The sequence below is a fragment of the Schistocerca cancellata genome, chromosome 11 (genome assembly GCF_023864275.1).
Source record: "Schistocerca cancellata isolate TAMUIC-IGC-003103 chromosome 11, iqSchCanc2.1, whole genome shotgun sequence".
Classification (NCBI taxonomy): Eukaryota; Metazoa; Arthropoda; class Insecta; order Orthoptera; family Acrididae; genus Schistocerca; species Schistocerca cancellata.
The window spans coordinates 164,108,613-164,132,391 of NC_064636.1; the positions used below are offsets into that span (position 1 = coordinate 164,108,613).

At 40.0% G+C, this 23,779-nt stretch overlaps 1 protein-coding gene across 2 annotated transcripts in view; it reads left to right on the plus strand.

Moving 5' to 3' along the window:
* The window catches only part of LOC126108508 (39S ribosomal protein L47, mitochondrial), a 62,870-nt gene extending 39,465 nt beyond the window's left edge, over positions 1-23,405 (plus strand). For both annotated transcript variants that reach the window (XM_049913775.1, XM_049913776.1), the window contains exons 5-6: positions 5,927-6,089; positions 22,799-23,405. In XM_049913775.1, coding sequence (XP_049769732.1) covers positions 5,927-6,089; positions 22,799-22,946 — 311 coding nt within the window. In that variant the 3' untranslated portion in view covers positions 22,947-23,405. The remainder of the gene's footprint in view (positions 1-5,926; positions 6,090-22,798) is intronic.
* The last annotated feature ends 374 nt before the right edge of the window (positions 23,406-23,779 follow it).

Below are 23,779 nucleotides of genomic sequence, written 5' to 3' on the forward strand. Positions count from 1 at the left end.
TTTACAATTGGCGGTGTCCTTATATACAAACTGTTATTTATTGCTCTGTTTATACGTATGTGATTTTTTTTTAAATCGTGTTGTTTCTGTAATTTTTACTGTGATGTTATGAGCCATACGCTAAATAAAATAAATAAGTGGCACAATGTGCGAAACTTGTGTAGAAAACAGGATCTAAGGGTCAGTCCCAAGAAAATGTACTCTACCGTATCTTCCTCCGTCGTCGGCGTTGTCATTGTTGCCGTGAGGCACTGTTATACCGAGAGGAAAGGCGCGTCGATCTTAGAGCATGAGATATGGTAACCTTAAGTCATTGACAACACACAACAGTCACGGTAGCACCTGATTCCCGAATAGCTGCAGTAGTTAGGATCTACGAACTACCCCCTCTTGACAAGCTCCCCAAAACTTAACTCGTAACGAGATCTCTTTGAAGCAAATTGTCATAAAGATCATCCATAAAGGCTTCGTACAACAATAAGAAATGTTACAGTTTATGGAATAATAACAGTAGGACCAAACTGTCTGGTTTCTTCTGTTTTATTTAACGTAACTTTGTTCACAGTTTTATTTCGCATTCACCACTCATTCACATGCTGATGTGGAGTATATGCGAGTGCCTGAACCCTAACTCCCAAGTTCCATCGATGAACTGTTTTGGTTGATCGACACCAACAGTCAATGATAATGATACAGTATTTTGTAATTGACTCTTCCAGTTTAGCCATCGCCCTCCGTGAGTGTTTGTTAGGCATAAGACAATTACACACTTTTCTCTCCAGTCCGCTATTATTAAGAGTTCGCTTAAAAGTTAACGTTTTTCTCCTTTTCATAAATTGGAGCCAGCTCTCCGTGGTATAATAAAAAAAAAATGGTCTCAATACCGCATCCCTCGTGAGATGCGTATAGATTTATCCTGGAATTGACCGCCCTGTAGGTGTACTCAATTTAATGACCACACTTCGCTCTCCGCGATTTCGTGTAACTAAATGTCCTTTTGTTACTCTGATCATACACCGTAGTTATTTAAAACTCGCCCCTATATTTTTTCACAACACACAATTAGCATTTCTTTACTTGTTTATTTCTAAGAGTAAACGAAAAAATGACACTGTATCATCGGCTTCATCGATATAAAGCAAAACACCTCAATATGCCCAGTTTTACCTCTTCTTATAGGATCGGCTAGCTTACTCATTAATTTACTACATATTATTTCCAACAACACTAAACAGGTATCGCCGTTATATTTTAATTTTATTCAAAAGCATATTATTATTATTATTATGACCGACCAAATTGTAACAAATCACGTGGCGTGCATTTTTAATGATAGCTTTACACTCGCCCAGCCTTTATTCGTGCAATATTATATATAAATATACAGACAGGACCAAAAAATTGATGTCTCTACCGTAACCAATAGAGGCAAATACGCTATTCGAGTTCCGTTACATCTATCTCGACTCGTATTGTTACAGTACCATCTGCGATGAAGTTTACACACAGTACATAAAGGAGTCTCAAACTCCTTGACAAGACTACTGGTAGGGGGGAGTAAAGTATTAAGGACAGTCGTGGATGCAGCTCTATCATAGACCCATCGTGTAAAGAATATATGTTTCAGTTCGAAAGATACTCTTATGAGCACTAGAAGGGCCTGTCTGAAAAACTGGGGTCCAGTCCCCAGGAGCATGTACTGGATATGCACCATTGTAATAAGAACTACACTGATGAGCAAAAACATGATGCCTGTCTGTTTAATAGTGTGTCGGTCCACTATGCAATCACAATACAGCAGTGATTCTGCTCGGTGCGGATTCCACAGGTCCTCGACAGGATTCCAGAAGTATGTGGCACCAGATGCCCCACACAGGTCAATAATTACTGCAAACCACAGGCGGTCAGCTGGTGATCGATACGTGTCGTAGTGGATAGAGATCGGGCACATTTGCTGACCGGGACGTCGATGCGAGTTCACTACAGTGCCCCCCGAACCACTGTAGTACGATTACGACCTCGCGACACACATTTATCCTGTCGGAAGATGTCATCGCCGTAGGGGGAGACTTCGAGCACAAAGTCGTGCAGGTGTCCACAGTAATGTTCACACGATTCACTGCTGTCACGATTCCTTCGATTACTGTCACAGATCCCACGGGAGCACAACTCGGTGTACTCCGTAGCGTAATTCTGCCCTCACTGGCGTACTTATGTGGTGTGGTGTGCGTTTCTTGCACGTATTCGCCCGGATGACGGCACGTAAGACCCCGACCGTCGACCTGGTGTAACGAGAAAAGTGATTCATTTGGAAGGTGACACGTTTCTATCAATCTGCAGTGAAAACTCGGTGGTGCTGTGCCCACTATAATCGTAACTGACAGTGTCATCGGGTCGACACAGGTACACGTAGAAATCGTTTGATGTGGACCTCCGCGTTCGACAGTGGCCTTTAAAGGGTGTGCTCTGAAACAATTGGGCCTACACTAGCATTGTATTGTACTCTGTGATCAGATCTACCACAGATTGCTACCTATCCCGGATTACAGAATGGGGGATCCTCCGACCACTACGTTTTGTGACGAAATGGGGCCGTCCACTACCGTACGGCATATTTCACTGTCCTTCAGCCAATTTCCGTCCGTCTTCACGACAGTAGTACACAGACAGGCGACAAGCTTTGCTTGTTTCAGAGGTTCTCATTTCCAGCCACAGCCCCACAACAGTGGGCCTTTTGCCAAAACCGTTTATATCGGTGGATTTCCACATTTGTGGCTCGCATCTCCACTGTAATGACTGCCCATTTTCCTGTCTTGCACTTATATTCTTTCCCTACTGTGTCGTGTGCCTGCAAAACCACCAGGAGGTATTCGACCACGCAGTGGCCAGTGATCGTAATGTTTTGGCTCGTCCCTTTTCTTTTAGCTTTTATAGCAGCATGCTATAGTACTGTGGCACAAGGATTTCAAAGTTTACCAGGACTGGAGTCACATACCTTCCAATAGCAAAAAAAAGATATAATTGCATAGTTATTATTTGTGTGACATGGTTATTAAAACTTTGATTACTGCTTGTAAGCCAAACCTGCTCTCCAAGTGTATCACCACCTTTAAGCTTGGACAGTATTTCAGTTATGGAGATGACAGCATTTGACTTATGCTGAAGTTGTAGATTACCCACCTCGTGCAGGAGCTTCCCGTGTGTCCTCAGTTCCAGAAGTTCTGTTCTGGGTCTCTGCACAAGACAAACTTATTAAATTTATATCGAACTAGCAACAGTGCCCGGCTTTGCACAGCACAGATCTTTGGCCAGATGACTTCCGTGGCATAGCATATTTTTATTGATGGTCACTGTGTAGAGTTATGAATAAATTTTGGAGAACAGTGTTAAGTAACTGTATGTCATCATTTTCGTACAACTAATGCAATGTAAGCCGTGTACATAGGAAGTTGTCTGGAAGCAGGAATATTACATGTAACATATTGAACTGGCATTTAGAGTGACATGTTGTGGGAGCACGTCGTGATGAAACAAATGTAATTTTTTGTGCGTGTGTGTGCGCGCGAGAGTGAGAGAGTGAGAGAGAGGTTGGGTGGGGGGAGGGGAGAGAGAGAGAGAGTGGGCCAAAAAAAAAAAAAAGAAAGAAAAAAAATGCATGATCTACATGTTAAAGCACTCCTGTTGTGAAGCTTAGTAGACACGCCCTGCATTGTTGAGACTCATTGCTATAATTCTTTCTGTTGGACTCTTTAAGGCAGATTTCTTCGCCATGCCACGCGAAGAATCGTGTCGCTTGTAGGTTTGCTTCAAAGATGGCAGACAGCTGAAAGTTGATTCATCTGCTGTACTGCTGAAAGAAAATGCAGTTGCTGAAGTTCTTTTTCAGAAAAAGTTTTACTTCAAGCATTAAAAATAAAACACCACATATTTTGGATTTGCATGTTCTTTTTACTATGCAGATTGATTATTTCAGATTGTAAGCCTCAATTCACACCTGACAATTTTGAAACTCACAATGAAAAAAAGTGAGCCAGCTTGGATTGGATCCCACAACCGTTTGGTTTGCAGCTACACACACTGCTGCTACACGACCACACCAGATGTAAATTAGATCCCCCTTGCTGCATTCTCAAGGAACTACTACTCTCTGGAGTTATGGTGTCTGTTTGCTAAGTGGCAGTGGCATCGTTTTCAAAACTTAACTTTTAACTCATCATAATTCAGATAATTGGCATGAAATACTTATAAATTATATAAAAAAGAATCATTGTGAAACAGTGTATCTATTAGTGAAAACAGGATCAAAATCCATGCATGGTGTGTATACACCCCAGGAAAAACCCAGGAATTTTTCACCCAGGAAAAGCCAGGGAATGTTTTTAGAATTTTTCATTGTTTTAGTATGCAGTTAAATTCTTGTAATTTTGGCCTACAAGAACTGATAAAATATAAAGAAGAGAATAACACCAAATAAAACTTCAGTTACAAGGAAAATGTGCCCTCTACAACCACAAAACACTGTGTGCAGACAGCAAAATGTGTCAAGGGCTTTTGGACAAAAACTGTGCAATACTTCATAACAACAAACTGCTTTCGATAAGCATCACATCACAACTGTATCCATTTCTGACAAGTCCCGAGAAAATATTGGGAATGGTTGTTTGAGGAGAGGTACTTTAAAAATAAATTTCTTTTTATGGAGGATGAAGTATGTCGCTTGTGGAGAATGTACACTGAATTTCTTAAACCACGTGGCATTCCACTCTCATTCAAAATTTAACACCGAGGACCAGCCACTTAGAAAAATTTTGGGTACGGAAGACAAGCCATTTATGCCATTATATAAATTTTTACTGACACATTTGTGTTTGATATATCTTAAAGAGTAATGCACGTTAAAGAAAAAAGATGAAATTTGATGTTGATTTTTCCTATTCATTTAATTTGTTCATAGATTACAAATTGTGCAGTATAATTATCCTCGAAAAAGAGAACAAAGTGAGTATTTTGCAATTTTACACATAATTGGCTTTTCTATGGAAAAGTGAAAGTGCTTGACGGAACATGTATTCAGCCAGGTAACCCGTGAAATGTTCAGTGAACAGCAGTGACATTCATAATCAAGCTTGTCACAAATATTCAGCTGCTACAACTTAAGCTGTGCTGTTAGGATCCTGCCTAACCACATCTTTGAAAAACAGCAAAAAAAATATTTGACAATGAATATTATATGTGAAAGCATAGCTTTTCTCGTACCTCTACTGTAAGTGTGTTAATTTAAACCATTAACTTTTCCTGTTTGTATGTTCTTGCTAAACAGTGATGTTGCCATTGGCTGACTACATCAGGTGTCTCACGTGCCGAATATCTGCTATGATTCACTGGCGATATCATGTGGTGTGAGATATGAGGGGCTGACAAAAACTTAGCGCAATCTCGATTTAAGTCCTTCAGAAGCTACCGAGCTGTATTTCGTGACATTTGTGTTTATCCTTTTCTAATACAAAAATATGTAGTGTAAATGTTGCCGCGCATCAAATATCTCTCCAGAGTGCATTGTTGTTTGCTGTCTTGTTTCCTAAAGTGCTGGGAAATTCTATGCCGGTGTACAAAATCCTCACTATTCAAGGGATTGAAAAGTTTTACAGCTCTGAGGAAAAGTATAGCATCGCTTAAGACAGGAAAAATTTTCCTTCACTGGGGGGTAGAGTATATTTTCACTAAAAAAAAATGTATTTTTAACTAGGAAAAATCCAGGATCCCCCCCACTCCCCACGTATACGTATACATCCTGAGATTAGCATGTATATACAGACAGATGTGATCAAGTGACTTCAATTTATATATGTAGAGATGTAGTAGTTGTGAACTAGGAGCTTGCCTGTAGTCAGAGAAAGCACCAAATGATACAGGTCCTTTTCAACAGGGCTGCGTTTCTTCTACCGCAAGAGGGAGTACCCCGTCCCGTGGTTCATGAACCGGCGCTGGCAGGAGACGCACTACGTCCACGTGCACCGCGGCCAGGCGGTGCGCAAGTTCCTGCTCCGCTACCGCGAGAGGCTGTGGCTCGCCAAGAGGAAGCAGAGGACGTACGTAGAGTAGAGTAGAGTAGAGCAGAGCGTGCGTGTGGTGTGCTTTTACTGATGTACAGGCACAGGTATTTTGTGTTTAAGACATTTCTGCTGCTAATACTGATTTTATAAAGCCGCATTCGTGCTGCTACTGGAAATATTAGGTCGGTGCAAAAGTTCGTAGTGTTTTGCATGTCGGTTTTCCTGTTGCTGTGGGTTTATTTATCAATTGTCATTTTTTATTTTTAGTTCACTGTTGCTATCTGAGTTTACATTTTGTCATTCAGAAGTAGCGAGTGGAGCTGTGGACACTAGAAAATGGAGTGCCAAGTGGAGAAATCGGAATGTTTCAAACACAGTCTCCTATTTGAGGTCAGTAGAGGTGTGACGGCAGCAGAGGCAGCCAGAAACACTTGCGCCTTGTACGGAGGTAATGTCATAGGACAGAGTACAGAAAGAAAATGGTTTTATGATTTTTAGGAGGACTGTTTTGACATTAGTGACTTTCCGCATTCAGGAATACTTACCAAGTTTGACTAATACCATTTAAACGCCTTAATCCACAATGATCCACATCATTGTACTCGAGACCTGGCAAAGTTGATGAACTGTGAACATTCCACCATCGTGCGACACTTGGGTGCAATGGGGAAGGTTCCGAGCAGCAATCAAAAAAATTAGCAGTTGGCCATACGTATATCTCTGCTTGCTCCCCATCAATTGAGTCGTGAACAACACCGACCATTTCAATTCTGTATTGATACCGGTGGTGAGAAATGGTGCCTATATAAAATGGTGTTTTTATGTTAACATAAGGAAAAGTCAAGAATGGTCGAGCCCAAATAAAGCGGCAACTCCCTGTGCAGATATCTGTACGCATCCACAAAAGATAAGGTTATGCATCTGGTGGAATGGCAACGGTGTGTACTACAAATCCTTCCCTGAAGTGTAACCATTACAAACAGTGGCCAGGAAGATTGCTTGAAGTGATCCTACTCCACAATAACACCTGCCCATATTCTGCTAGGCTGACAAAAACGCTATACAGGAATTGGGTTGGGAAGTCATTCTGCACCAACCTTAATTACCTGATCTTGTACCCTTAGATTTTCACCTTTTCTGTCGAATGACTTTCGAGGAACTTCCTTTCTGGACGAAAATGAGCTCAAAACGTCACTCAATGTGAATGGAAAAGTTACCCCAGCAGACCATTGTAAGTAGTTAAGAAGAATATATTATTGGTGACCAAAGAGTCTAATATGTGTACCTGTTGTGTTTATTAAACTTACGGAAGAATGCTACAATCTTATGTGCCAACTTAATATGTTGTTCAGGCAAACATGTTTCTTGTTCTATTTGCAACAAGTTTGAAATATTGTTTCTTGTTAACATTTTGAGGTCCAGCCACTTAGAAAAACTTCAAGCCCTGAAAACCAATCATTTATGCTTTTATTTAAAATGTTACTGACACAGTTGTACTCGATATATCTCATAAAGTAATTCACACTGAAAGATACCAGGTTTCTAGGTTTATTTTTCATATCTATTTTAGTTATGTGATAAATTGCAAATTTTACAATAATAATAGAAATTTTAATCATATTTCCTTAAAAAAAAGTGTGGGGGAGAGTTCCCAAGCAATCTCACATGTGGCCAACTTTTGCATGGAAAAATCTGAACCGTTCTGATATGCAGAGAGGTACGTTGCAGTAAGGGCAATACCAGCTTGTTGTGCCAGTAGAATGTTGCTTTTTCTCCGAACAAAGCTCAGAAACCTGTGTCTGATACTGTTTTGTCATGAGATTAGTCTGTAAGAAAGACAAGATTCAGCTAAATACAACAGGAGTACATTGTAATCACAGTTGGAGTGTCTGTAGCAGCAATATTATGGGTAAAAAGGTGTAGCAGACTGCAGCTTACCGGAGTATGAACATTCCTCAGGCTTAGATTTATTGAATTCTTCCTCTGGAGCTTCCAGCTACTTCTTTGTAAATATTTCTAAAGTTGGCAGCAGAAGGGAGCACCAGTTGAGGTTACAGAGATCAAGAGGTCTGTGCTTCGTTGTCGTACAAAACTGATCCAATTTTTGAGTGACAGGTGGGTCTTTGTCCACAGTGGTGGGAAACATTTCTCGTGGTTTACTCACAGTGTCTGCATTTTTCTTTCTCTTATGGCAAGTGAAAGAGAGGGAGATATAGCCAGAGGGATGTGTGTGTGTGTGTGTGTGTGTGTGTGTGTGTGTGTGTGATAAATCTCTTCCCTTGAAAATTTCCTTCCTCGATACCTCCCCTGTGTTACCGCAGATGACATGTCACTGACTTCATTTGTACTAAGACTGCAGTACGCATGAGGTGTCTATTTGCTTCCACAGTCCTTAGTGGAATGCACAAGTTCTGAATAAAACAATGGAAAATTCAGGATGGAATGTAACAGTATAAAGAAACGGATACTTGCTACTCACCATATAGTGGGGATGCTGAGTCGCTGAATCAGCAACTGTCCTTTTCGTTATATTGTTAAGTTCTGAATAATGTTCGCCAACCTGCAGTCTTCTATAGTTGTTATCCCCTCACAGAAAACAGCACGTAGGTCACGAGTCCATTATCTTGAGGCTGTAACAAACTGTCAGCGAGGAACTGGTTGTGCATAAATAATTAAATTGTGAATTGATTTGTTTAAACGGTATGCCACTCACTTTTATTAGCAGAATACAAGAAACTACACAATCATAGCTCACTTTATAACTCACAAATAATTTTCATTCTCCGTACTTTTACAGAGAATAAGCAAAATAATGAACTGTGTGTTTGATAGTGATTATTTAAACTAGTTCTCAGCTACATGTTCCAAAACCAGAGATTGCTAATTAAGTTCTTAACCAATACTGATCGTAGCAGACAACATGTCTGTCCTTAGAGACTGATAGTTGCGCTCTGATCTGACAGCTGAACCACTTTGCCTGCCACCCAAATTAGGTGCCATCCGAATATCACCAAAATACTTTGTCTGAAGTAACTGTTTATTGTTCAGCTGGTAATTAACACTTATGAAATGATATCCTGCTATTGAGAGATGCCATAGAAAAGCAGGTTACTTCACTGTTACGTTTTTGTAATATTTATCACAGAAGTTTATCATTTTGGTGCACTGCTTTAGAATGCAACTGCCAGTCACAGTAAAGGGCCACAATTTATGTGGTCTTTGTCACTATGCACATACCAAACAAACCATCTGTCGCTGGTCCCTCATACTGTATTATGCCATCTACCCACTGCAGCCTTCTCAGCTGCTCTAAAGAGAACTTCTTGTAGCTGAATATGATTGTCTGCTGCAGTATATCTAGTGATGATGAACTGTACAAGGTGTACTTAAAGTCTGGGAACACTTTCAATTATTTATTGCACAAGAACAAAACATTGTAAAGATATCATACATACAGTAAAACCCCTTTTAACGAATCTCAGGGGATCAAAAAATTTGTTCCTTAAAATAGGGTTTTCCTTAAATAAGGGTTTAGGTCAAAATGCACCAAATAAGTGTTCAAAAATCAAAATTGGAACTATTTAAGCCATATAAATCCTCCATAATCACAAACTCACCTTTTGTTGCATACAAAAATAGTGAACATGCTCCACACTTTCATTGTTCACAGATGCACTTTCTCCACTTACATTTTGGGTTGAGAGATTGTGACGTTTTTTAAAACTATCTAGCCAGCCGTTAGATGCACTGAAGTTCTCATATCCCATCCTCAGTGCAATTTCTCGCACCTTCTCACGCAACAAATTCCCACCCATGCGAACTCTTATTCCCTGAAGCCAGTCTAAAAGAGCAGTTTCTACGGCTTTGAAAGACGACTCACGAAACATTGCACTTGACAGTTCGCTTTTTGTCTAGTTAGGTTGGCTATACTGTTATAGCGATGTTGCAACAGCAGCCTCTATACACACAGCAGACGATACAGTTTTCCGTCCCGTCTCGTAAATGCAAGTGCTTGGGCAGTTACAGTGTATATAAAAACTCGTTTTTAGTTGTACTACAAAAAAACAAGCATCTGACGACTGGTACTTTAAAATCAATAATGTACGTAGTTTACAAAATAAATAATAACCGAGATCGCAATAGGCTATTTAAGCCATATAAATCCTCCATAACCACATCGTCGTCATCAGCAAGACAAATCATTAATTGTTCATGGCCACTGATAATGCCTTCTATTGTCTGTGCTGCTCGTATAAGCTTCTCGACGTGCTCTACTTTTTTTCTCGATGAGGCTGCATCCACAAGTCCTTTACAATAACAGAGGTGGAAAAGCTGTTGCGTGAAGCTCTTGTGACTGTGGATGCAGTTGTCCGACTCATCGCCAAAACTGAGGATGGGATATGAGAACTTCAGTGCATCTAACAGCCGGCTAGATAGTTTCTTACGCAACAAATTCCCACCTATGGGAACTCTTATTCCCTGAAGCCAGTCTAAAAGAGCAGTTTCTACGGCTTTGAAAGACGACTCAGGAATATTCTTCCTTTTTGATGAACATGAACCGTGTGCTTCTAAATTTAATAAAGCCTCCTCATTTTTTATTATTCCACACAAAGATGATGGCGCCAAATCGTACTACTTTGCAACGTCGCATAATTTCATACAGGTATTGCGATTCTCTTCAAAATCCCGAATAATTGTGTTTCCGCTGTATTGTCAGTTTTCTTTGTTTGCTGGCCATATTACACGTAAGTAGATTACACAACTACAGTATACACTTAATGCTTTGACTTTATAGCTGGAGCGTGGTAGTGCGGAAGAATTGTGTTTACAAATGATCAGTTTAACATTCTCCAATCTCGATAACTTCACAACTATTGATACGAGACCAATATCCGAACGCTAACACAGACATCGATTTTGAGAATGCAAAACCGGGGTATCTAACCGGGCGGCAATTTCGGGGGAGGGGGCAAATTAATATTCTTGTGGAAAAAAACCTTGTTTCACAAAGCACCTAGCATCCAGCGCATGTCGGTCTATCGATTATTCATATTATTTTGAAACGCACCTCTGCTGGTTTTTTAACACATTCTAAGTTGATTTCTGAATGAGTTATAAGTTGATTTTTGAATGCGTGCATAGTGTTCGTGATGTTTCTGCCAGAGGAATCCTCATTACATCTAGAAATACAGTTTCCTGCAGACAAAATGGGACGGGGCTATAAGAGCTGAGCGGAATAAAGCCGAACCGGTGAATGCCAACTGCTGCTTGTTTATGTGGTTGATTTGGTTTGCGAATGTTCAGCGTTGTTATAATTACAAGCGAAATTCAGACTACCAGATTGGAAATAAACAACTAACAGGAATAACAGGTAAGAAAGATTACGTATTATCTTCTCGGTGTATCCAAGAAAGTGAAATTTTGACAGAAAACTTTTGGCCAGATCGCTACACTAGACAGGGCCAGTTGAAGCCCCTGTGTGTTTAATTTCCACTGTCCTGAAATATTTTGATGCCATCCATTACAAAATATCCATGTTTGAGTTCCACAGAGCGAAATGCAGTGACGTGCCGTATAAGAATATTGTTTGAAGAGGCGTGGCACTGCACTGCACACTTAAGACCAATACCGTGTCGTAAATTTCATCGAAGATATATGTTTTATGTATCAGACTTTTCAGAAAGATGTGCGCTACAAAATGAACTTATTTTCAAAAAGTCTTTTTAAATTTTTAATGGCAGTCAATTTATTTGAAACGAAGTATTTAATTCCACACAGTTGGCTAGTTTCAACTGTTCGCTGCATTTCAAGTGTACGTTTTCATCCCCTAGCACATATGGCATTACGCCATAATAAAGAACCAAACATGAGATAATACAGTACTTGTACTAAAAGAAAATTTGCGCCTCGAAAATCACACTGAAAAGCTTCATATCAGTTCGAGGCCTACGTCATTGGGAATCTTGACATTCGAATGTGCACTGTAAGGTGAAGTATGCATTTTAGTATGGTTCACGAAATTCCGACGGTCTTGGAGTATCCTCTTATGTTATGTTTCCTTAATGACATAATGGAAGATCTTTTAATGTTTTACACGTACAAACATACGGGCTTCCTACTAGCTGCGCCAGTGCGGTGACGCCCCTTTTCTGGCGCTCTCTGGCGACTGCTGAAATGAATCTATTTATAACAGGTCGCGGGAAAATATTGCGAATTGTTGTTCGAAAAGCGTTAATTTTCAAAGTAAATTTCCTATGAACCATGTGATCGAATGTACGATGAATTTCTTAAATCTCAGAGCGTTTGCTCTCCTTTAAAAATCAACTCTTGGATGACGAGCCATTTAGAAGAATTTAGAGCCCAGAAGATCAAAGATGTATGTCGGTATTAAAAAATTTACTGGCATATTTGTGTGATGTATCTTAAAGTGTAACATGCGCTAAACAGATCAACATTATATGTGAAAGCTTAGCTTCTCTTGTTGCTTATTAATCTTAGAGACTAATATTATATGCGAAAGCTTTGCTTTTCTTGTAGCAACACTATGTATATTAATTTAAACCATTAACTTTTCCTGTTGGTGGAATTCGAATTTATACTTTCGTAACGCGAAAGCGTACATGTTTCTGCACATCAAAGATCTTTCCAAAACGTGTTTTTCCCCTGAGTTTCGTTTTCTAAAGTGCCGGGAAATTCTACGCTGCTATATAAAACCGTATCCATTCAAAGGACAAGTTTTACAGTTCAGAGGGAAAGTATGCTGTCACTTAACACGGAAAAAGTGTATTTTCACCCGGGAGAAAATGTATTTTTCACCGGGAAAAATCTGGGAATTTTTTTTCCTTGTCCTCGTATACACCCTGTAATTACAGCATTCGAGCAGTCTGTCCTGAATGGAAAGGGGAAAGAGCCCTAATAACTGGTACGATGGGAAGGTCCCTCTGCCATGCACTTCAGGTTTTTGCAGAGTATAGATGTAGATGTGGTTTTCTGTAACTTTTTGGCATGTCATCCGTGGATTTTAAAACTTCGGCAAGTAGGATAGAACCGTATATTTCAATGTCTACATCTACATCTATACTCTGCAAACCACTATGTGCACAGCAGAGGGTACATCCCATTGTACCAGTTATTGTTAGGGTGTTTTTCCCATTCCATTCACATATGGAGTGCAGAAGAATGATTGTTCGAATGCCTCTGTGCGTACAGTAATTATTCTAATCTTATCTTCCCGATCCCTATGTGAGCAATATGTAGGCGATTGTAGTGTATTCCTAGAGTAATTATTTAAAGCTGCTTTTTTTGAAACTTTGTTAATAGATTTTCTCCGTATAGTTTACATGTATCTTCAAGAGTCTTCCAGTTCAGTTCCTTCAGTATCTCTGTGACACTCTCTCATGGATTAAACAAACCTGTGACCATTTGAGCTGCCCTTTTCTGTATACGTTCAGTATCTCCTTTTCATACTATCTGGTAAGGGTCCACACGTTTGAACAGTATTCTAGAACCAGTTGCACAAGTGATTTGTAAGCAATCTCCTGTGCAGACTGATTGCATTTCCCCAGTATTCTACCTATAAACGAATTCTACCACCTGCTTTGCACATGACTGATACTATATGATCATTCCATTTCATGTTACAGCCAGTTATTTGTATAAGTTGGCCGATTACAACAGTAGCTCATTGATATAGCCATAGGATAGTACGTTTTTTCATTTTACGAATTGCAAAATTTTACATTTCTAAACATTTAAAGCAAGTTGCCGATTTTTGCACCACTCTGGAATCTTATAAAAATCTGAGTGAACATGCAGCTTCCTTCTTCAGATAGTACTTCATTATAATTAACTGTATAATGTGCAAAAACCTGATTTTACTATTGATATTGTCTGCAAGGTCATTATTATTCGAGGTGCGTTTGAAAAGTCCACCCAAAACTAAAAATGACTTACGTGTTTGGGGTAAACTTTTTTGACACAGTCTCCTTTTAGAGTTATACATTTCGTCCAACACTGTTCTAATTTGTCGATTCCTTCCGAATAATAGGAATTGTCCAGGTCTGCAAAATAGCTATTAGTTGCTACAATCACCTCCTTGTTTGAATAAAATCTTTGTCCTGCCAGCCATTTCTTCAAATTGGGGAACAAATAGTAGTCCTTGGGAGCCAATTCTGGAGAATAGGGGGGATCTGAAATAAGTTGGTACCTCACTTGCAATGTTTTGAAGGAACTCAAGTTTCCTAATCTTTCAAGCACTTTCAGTTTCTCTGCTAGACTCATCCTCACATGCTTAAGTTTATTTGATGCCATAAATTAGTTTTGCTCACTTTAGTAAGTGAGAACAACACCGTTACTAATTTCTAAAACAAAAGAGTGAACTATAAACTTATTGACTGAGTTAGGAACAAGTTATTTCGTATTAAAACTAATCAAACTACTACACCTACTGACGGTCAACTTCCTATTGATCCGTATCACAGACGATGAATCGTGAACAAGTCCTAACAAACACCGGGCATTGGCTGGTTGGACTAAGCAGGGAGTCAGATCGTCAGAGGCCAGATTAGTGAGGTTGTACTGTATAAGTGATTTGGGAAGTGCTACCACAATATGGGCTTAAATCTGCCACCCACAGTATGAATGCAAATTACTTAATACATAAAACACCCAAATCGATAAAATATTACCAGATACATATGTTGTGGTTTCTTGATTTTTGTTGGATGTGATTTAATTTATGAAGATTTAATACCGCTTTACATCGCTATTTAGCCACTCGAATGTGGCCTTGTATGCAACTAGGATAGACTTTGTCTCCTCCTTGCGCAGTTATTGCTTTAAGGAAATGTAATGTTGTTACTCTACTGCTCTTGAAGAATATACAGACACCTTTCGTATAACCTGTACATTGTTCGTAAACATATACATCAACTGGATGATATCAATCTTCTGTCAAATGATAACATTCAACCCAAAGGCTGCACAGAGAAGTCTATCCAAAGGGTGAAACAATCTGTGTGACAAGTGATTAACATTACATTTGTCTGAGTAAATATCACAACTGTTGCTTAGGACTTCAGACTTCTCCAGAGTAGGCCTGTGGTGCTACAAGCGTCTATATTTGCATTCACAGATACTTACTGCTGTGAAGTTTCCACAATCACCATCCCATCTTGAAGCCGTGTGTCATTCCTTGGCACGGTTCTGCATATGCAGATAAAACAAAAAAACCACATAGTATGTGTGGTATCCTCTATAACATCTTATTTTAATATTCTCTGTCACGAGTCTGATTTGTCAGTAAAAACACATCGGGATACGTGGCACTCTGCTGGGGTGGTATGTGTTGTTGTTGTTGTGGTCTTCAATCCTGAGACTGGTTTGATGCAGCTCTCCATGCTACTCCATCCTGTGCAAGCTTCTTCATCTCCCAGTACCTACTGCAACCTACATCCTTCTGAATCTGCTTAGTGTATTGATCTCTTGGTCTCCCTCTACGATTTTTACCCTCCACGCTGCCCTCAAATGCTAAATTTGTGTTCCCTCGATGCCTCAGAACATGTCCTACCAACCGATCCCTTCTTCTAGTCAAGTTGTGCCACAAACTTCTCTTTTCCCCAATCCTATTCAATACCTCCTCATTAGTTACGTGATCTATCCACCTTATCTTCAGCATTCTTCTGTAGCACCACATTTCGAAAGCTTCTATTCTCTTCTTGTCCAAACTGGTTATTGTCCATGTTTCACTTCCATACATGGCTACACTCCATACAAATACTTTCAGAAATGACTTCCTGACACTTAAATCTATACTCGATGTTAACAAATTTCTCTTCTTCAGAAACGATTTCCTTGCCATTGCCAGTCTACATTTTATATCCTCTCTACTTCGACCATCATCAGTTATTTTACTCCCTAAATAGCAAAACTCCTTTACTACTTTAAGAGTCTCATTTCCTAATCTAATCCCCTCAGCATCACCCGATTTAATTTGACTACATTCCATTATCCTCGTTTTGCTTTTGTTGATGTTCATCTTATATCCTCCTTTCAAGACACTGTCCATTCCGTTCAATTGCTCTTCCAAGTCCTTTGCTGTCTCTGACAGAATTACAATGTCATCGGCGAACCTCAAAGTTTTTACTTATTCTCCATGAATTTTAATACCTACTCCAAATTTTACTTTTGTTTCCTTTACTGCTTGCTCAATATACAGATTGAATAACATCGGTGAGAGGCTACAACCCTGTCTCACTCCTTTCCCAACCACTGCTTCCCTTTCATGCCCCTCGACTCTTATAACTGCCATCTGGTTTCTGTACAAATTGTAAATAGCCTTTCGCTCCTAGTATTTTACCCCTGCCACCTTCAGAATTTGAAAGAGAGTATTCCAGTTAGTGTTGTCAAAAGCTTCCTCTAAGTCTACAAGTGCTAGAAACGTAGGTTTGCCTTTTCTTAATCTTTCTTCTAAGATAAGTCGTAAGGTTAGTATTGCCTCACGTGTTACAACATTTCTACGGAATCCAAACTGATCTTCCCCAAGGTCCGCTTCTACCAGTTTTTCCATTCGTCTGTAAAGAATTCGCATTAGTATTTTGCAGCTGTGACTTATTAAACTGATAATTCGGTAATTTTCACATCTGTCAACACCTGCTTTCTTTGGGATTGGAATTATTATATTCTTCTTGAAGTCTGTGGGTATTTCGCCTGTCTCATACATCTTGCTCACCAGATGGTAGAGTTTTGTCATGACTGGTTCTCCCAAGGCCATCAGTAGTTCTAATGGAATGTTGTCTACTCCAGGGGCCTTGTTTCGACTCAGGTCTTTCAGTGCTCTGTCAAACTCTTCACGCAGTATCTTATCTTCCATTTCATCTTCATCTACATCCTCTTCCATTTCCATAATATTGTCCTCAAGTACATCGCCATTGTATAAACCCTCTATATACTCCTTCCACCTTTCTGCCTTCCCTTCTTTGCTTAGAACTGGGTTGCCATCTGAGCTTTTGATATTCATACAAGTGGTTCTCTTCTCTCCAAAGGTCTCTTTAATTTTCCTGTAGGCAGTATCTATCTTACCCCTAGTGAGACAAGCCTCTACATCCTTACATTTGTCCTCTAGCCATCCCTGCTTAGCCATTTTGCACTTCCTGTCGATATCATTTTTGAGACGTTTGTATTCCGTTTTGCCTGCTTCATTTACTGCATTTTTATATTTTCTCCTTTCATCAATTAAATTCAATATTTCTTCTGTTACCCAAGGATTTCTATTAGCCCTCGTCTTTTTACCTACTTGATCCTCTGCTGCCTTCACTACTTCATCCCTCAAAGTTACCCATTCTTCTTCTACTGTATTTCTTTCCCCCATTCCTGTCAATTGTTCCTTTATGTTCCCTTATGCTTTCAGTTTATCCAGGTCCCATCTCCTTAAATTCCCACCTTTTTGCAGTTTCTTCAGTTTCAATCTGCAGTTCATAACCAATAGATTGTGGTCAGAATCCACATCTGCCCCTGGAAATGTCTTACAATTTAAAACCAGGTTCCTAAATCTCTGTCTTACCATTATATAATCTATCTGATACCTTTTAGTATCTCCAGGATTCTTCCAGGTATACAACCTTCTTTTATGATTCTTGAACCAAGTGTTAGCTATGATTAAGTTATGCTCTGTGCAAAATTCTACAAGGCGGCTTCCTCTTTCATTTCTTCCCCCCAATCCATATTCACCTACTATGTTTCCTTCTCTCCCTTTTCCTACTGACGAATTCCAGTCACCCATGACTATTAAATTTTCGTCTCCCTTCACTACCTGAACAATTTCTTTTATCTCATCATACATTTCATCAATTTCTTCATCATCTGCAGAGCTAGTTGGCATATAAACTTGTACTACTGTAGTAGGCATGGGCTTTGTGTCTATCTTGGCGACAATAATGCGTTCACTATGCTGTTTGTAGTAGCTAACCCGCACTCCTACTTTTTTATTCATTATTAAACCTACTCCTGCATTACCCCTATTTGATTTTGTATTTATAACCCTGTAATCACCTGACCAAAAGTCTTGTTCCTCCTGTCACCGTACTTCCCTAATTCCCACTATATCTAATTTTAACCTATCCATTTCCCTTTTTAAATTTTCTAACCTACCTGCCCGATTAAGGGATCTGACATTCCACGCTCCGATCCGTAGAACGCCAGTTTTCTTTCTCCTGATAACGACGTCCTCTTGAGTAGTCCCCGCCCGGAGATGAACCATGGACCTTGCCGTTGGTGGGGAGGCTTGCGTGCCTCAGCGATACAGATGGCCATACCGTAGGTGCAACCACAATGGAGGGGTATCTGTTGAGAGGCCAGACAAACATGTGGTTCCTGAAGAGGGGCAGCAGCCTTTTCATTAGTTGTAGGGGCAACAGTCTGGATGATTGACTGATCTGGCCTTGTAACATTAACCAAAACGGCCTTGCTGTGCTGGTACTGCGAACGGCTGAAAGCAAGGGGAAACTACAGCCGTAATTTTTCCCGAGGACATGCAGCTTTACTGTATGATTAAATGATGATGGCGTCCTCTTGGGTAAAATATTCTGGAGGTAAAATAGTCCCCCATTCGGGGTGGTATGGTTTGCTCCAATTCAGAATGTAAATCTATTTTTAATTCTTGTATTATTTTCCATTCCTGAAGCTCTTTAAAAGATAATATTCATTAATTACCTCAATAAATACTCCGTTGGTCCATGGGTCAGTTATGTTCAAAATATGATTGTTTGGCACACCCACGCTAACAATCTTAACATGTTGACGAAAACAAAAATAAGACAGATCGAGTGCAGCATCTCTGCCACATTATTTATGCTATATTGACAATTAACTAATAGCTTTACATTCTTAAGGAGTTGAGCTACAATAAATTTTACTCCTTTAAGTTACTTCGTGAGGTTTATTATTAACATTTTTCTACTTTCTCACTTGATTGAATCATATCTTGACATTTAATAAATCTTATGCTTTCTTATGAAAACCGTATGTAGGAAACGGTCGCCGAGAGAATAAGGAGCAAAAAGGATCATACAGACATAAGGCTGGAAATGCATTCCAGGGGGTGTACTCCCACTGGAAGAGTGATGATCTTTGATTGTGATCCCGGTATAGTCACCAGTCAGGTGGCCCGCCAACACAGGCTAAGTCAGATGACCGTGTGTAACATTCTCTGTGGCAGCTGCCACCGTATCCGGCCTTACCAGCTACTGACAGGAACTGTTTTGTCATTGGTTCGTCACACAGACTTCAAACTATATCGGCGTGAAATTTCAACATGCCAGCTGCAGTACTAGGGGCGGAAAAAAGTTAGTCTCCATTACTTTATGATCCCCCCTCGTAAAACACTAGTATGGGCACAACATTCTCACTTGCCGAGTGTGTTCTCGTGTGTGTTTTCAAACATTGAAACCTACACTCTCGAAGTTCGGTATCTCCATCTTAGAGTGTGTGTATCTCCTTTGGAATGCATTTCCAGCCATATCTCCATATGACCTTTTTAGCTTCTTTTCCAGCTCGGGGATAATTTTGCATAGTTTGCCCCGATTTAGGAAAATCACCCTGCTGTACTTGAACTTTAGCTTTCTCCACAAACTGCACTGACGTATTATTCCCGGAAAATCAGTTGAGTAGTATCTTCTTAGCCTTACATTAGCAATTTCTTCACTATATTCCTATTAATGGAATAGGGAGTAAAATAACTGGTGATGGTCAAAGTAGAGAGGATATAAAATGTAGACTGGCAATGGCAAGGAAATCATTTCTGAAGAAGAGAAATTTGTTAACATAGGGTATAGATTTAAGTGTCAGGAAACCGTTTCTGAAAGTATTTTTATGGAGTGTAGCCATGTATGGAAGTGAGACATGGACGATAACTAGTATGGACAAGAAGAGAATAGAAGCTTTCGAAATGTGGTGCTACAGAAAAATGCTGTACATTAGATGGGTAGATCACATAACTAATGAGGAGGTACTGAATAGGATTGGGGAGAAGAGGAGTTTGTGGCACAACTTGACTAGAAGAAGGGATCGGTTGGCAGGACATGTTCTGAGGCATCAAGGGATCACAAATTTAGCATTGGAGGGCAGCGTGGAGGGTAAAAATCGTAGAGGGAGACCAAGAGATGAATACACTAAGCAGATTCAGAAGGATGTAGGCTGCAGTAGGTACTGGGAGATGAAGAAACTTGCACAGGATAGAGCAGCATGGAGAGCTGCATCAAACCAGTCTCAGGACTGAAGACCACAACAACAACAACAACAACAGTCCTATTAAATTACTCGGCAGTTGACATTTCGGGTTCCAGAAATGTCTTCACCCAATTGGAGCACTGGATGTCACACCTGATCTGTTTCCTGTGTCAGATGGTGAGCTCACTTCCAGTTCCTCATGTGGCTGTTCTTGACATGCTCATGTCCGACGTCCTGGGCCTGGCCCTTTTATTTCCCATTTTGTTAAACACGATAAACACCCCAAAAATGACACACACAAAACAATGGGAACAGAATACGCACATTTCGTATGTGGCAGTAGCTGGACACTGCCGAATTCTTTCCCACAAAATGCGATTCGGTTATTATTGTCACAGACGTCGGCCTACAGTACTACATGCCACGAAGCCTTTTTGAAGGCAGCAAATCATTGTCACCACTGGTTGTATACGGAAATTAGTGATACAACAATGACAAGTGGTGTCGTAGTGCAGTGGTAAAGTCATCATCCTCATGTGCAGAAGGTTAAGGGTTCAAATCTACTCAGGTGCTATAATATTCTATTATTTGTAAATCTTTATCAAATTGACTCCATTAATTATTATTTTCAGTTAAATGGTTTAAATGTATTTTTTATTTTTCAACTGTTGTTCCAACATTTTCATGAACGGATTGACTCTTTTTATTTGTTCTTATTTTTTCTTCCTATCATTCTCTTTTCATTTGGAATGTGCCGCTCGTCGGTCAGTGTAGTGTCAACTCCTGTAGCCAGCAGGAGGGTGAGGGTAGTTTCAGGTAACCAATGAAGGGAAGAACTTACAGTTCACTTTAATGATAAAACTCACATTTTACTGTCTTTTGTTTGCTCATACAGATCTGCTTCAAACTATTGGCACAGACAAAACAAGAGTGATTAATTGTTTGGCCGTAGGTTGTAGACTGATGTTTTCTCGGATACTTTGCACGTCGTGAGATTGTACTTAGATTAGGACACGAGGATAAATGCAGGGCTACGAAATGCACCATCTACTGTGGTTTGGTTGTTGGTCACATAAAAGCAATTGTGGGCATATATTCTTGTGTTCCTGCCATACCTGATGGCGGGTGCTACTGACATTGTTCCACATCACACGAACAGCACTCCTCCACTTCTGAGATTAGAAGTGACCTGCCACGTTCGTGTGTCACCTTTAACAGATTTGGCAACATTGTAATTGTAAGTGACAAACGTCAACTGTCAAATAATTTTAATCTGACTTCAGTTTTGAATCCGCACATACAAAGTGACATCTGGGTATTTCTAACTCTACATAATATGTTTTTCCTTAGAATCTTGTTTTATGTAAATGATTATACAATCTTCACCTTAAACAATGAACTATGCATTACTGATGTGTAATTATTGCTCAAAAAATGACTCGCAGAATTATCTTTTTGACTTCTAACGAGACAAATAATTCTTATTTATATCCACAAATGCTAATTGTCTACCAGCCCCAACTCCAAAATATAATACTGAATTGTATTTCTAAAAAAGTACAGTATATTACTAAAATGCTTTTCTGAAACTAGGTACCAGGTGCAGCGTAGGGGCAACAAAAATGTGATTTCAGTAATTTGCATAATTATTGACTCTGTTTAAAATGCTTTCCTAACCTGCTTGTTAAGGGAGATAAGATTATTTTAAAAAGTGTAACACAATAAGACAAGTATTACAATCAGAAACTGTGTTTGTCTTGAGGCAGTGTAACTGATGAGGAGCAAATAGACTGATTTTGTTCTCCCAGTATTTGAAAATGAGAGCACTTAGCTACTTCCAATAAACTTAAAGCAAAATCAACCCTTTCCTTAACTTTTCCTCATTTACATGCTTAAAGGCAAATACTTAACTCATTTGTGGAGTAAGTACATGATTGAAGCTGTTTGATACATGGAAGTTCAGTTCTTTAAAGAATTCAGGGTTTACTAGAGTACAGAAATGCAGATGTTGTATACTTCACTAAACCTCATAGTGTTGTGCACGTAAAAAGGTGGGTAGTGGGGGTGATAGAGGCAAGGAATACTGTCCGACCCAGCCAGTAGTGTCATTTTACGATGCCTCTATGCCACTTAACCATGGCAAACAAAGGCCAGAGAGTGAGGTGTGGGATGGATACAGTGTGTGCACTGGTGACTCTGCAAATTATTTTCTCTCTCTCTCCCTCCCCCCCCCCCTCTCGCTCTCCCTCTCTCCCTCCCTCCCCCCCCCTTCCCGCTCTCTCTCTCCCCCCCCTCCCCCTCTCTCTCTCTCTCTCCCTCTCTCTCTCTCTCTCTCTTTCTCTCTCTCTCTCTCTCTCTGCCTCTGTGTGTAAGCTATCATGCAGCTGCCTCGTTAGTTGCACGACACTATAGTATTAAATAATTATCTATTTCTCATTGTAGCAGCTAAATCTCAGAATGGGCACACAGCATCTCTGTGGCTGTAAAGTTTCTAACGTCTCTCTTTCTACCTTATGTTGCAGGAGGGATTTCAACCACGTGGCTCATCTGTTCAAGCGCTTCCCAGATATGGACGTCGAAGCTGTGAGAAAGCACTACCCGGACGTGGATATCGAGAGGGCGCGACTGTGCAAGCGGGCCCGTGGGCACCACACCGAGAATCTGTCGTAGAGTCGCACGCCTGTACTGCAGTGCTCCCGGCACGGGTGTCAGTCGTAGTTGGGAATTCTCAGACCGGCAGACACGGTTACGCGAACGAACTGGAATCTTTATTACCAGGTGACAGCCAGACGCTCGCGTTCACCTGTGCGGCGAGAGTGACAGGTTGTCAGATGTTCGATACTGCGAGGTGGACTGACACTCGGCAGAGTGAAATTAATGTGTTTTGTGTGCCTGCTGCACTTGGAGCTACAAAATGTATCAGATTGCAATACGAGTCACAATATCTCTAAAACCTGTGTGTGTGTGTGTGTGTGTGTGTGTGTGTGTGTGTACTGTTCATGATAGTAGTGATTTTGTGATGTCTTCTGTTTGCAGCCATTATTACATTCTAACAGTGTAATGGAAAGAACGCTGTTTTTGTTAAGCACTAATTATGTTTATAACATAATAAATAAATTAGCAGCTACATTTTTTCTGTGTTACTTCCAACACAAACATAACTGAATGAAAATGTGCCTAGAAATCAATACATTTGTTCACAACCAGCAATGGCAACAGTTAAACTGCAGGTAAATTAACTCACACTTTCTGGTTGGTTGTTAATTAAAAATACACTGCCTGATAAAGAAAGTGAACTACCCACAAGTGGTCAAGGAGCTGAAATTAAACTTTGTGGGTTGAGAGGTTATACGATGTTATTTCGGTGATTACAAAATTGAGTGAAATTTACAAAGAACTTGACAGTATTATGCTCAGTCATAGACAGGCACAACAAAAACATTGCTAAACAAGTAAAGCTTCAGGGCAAAAGACATTAACCTAAATTGCGCACGTGCGCGCGC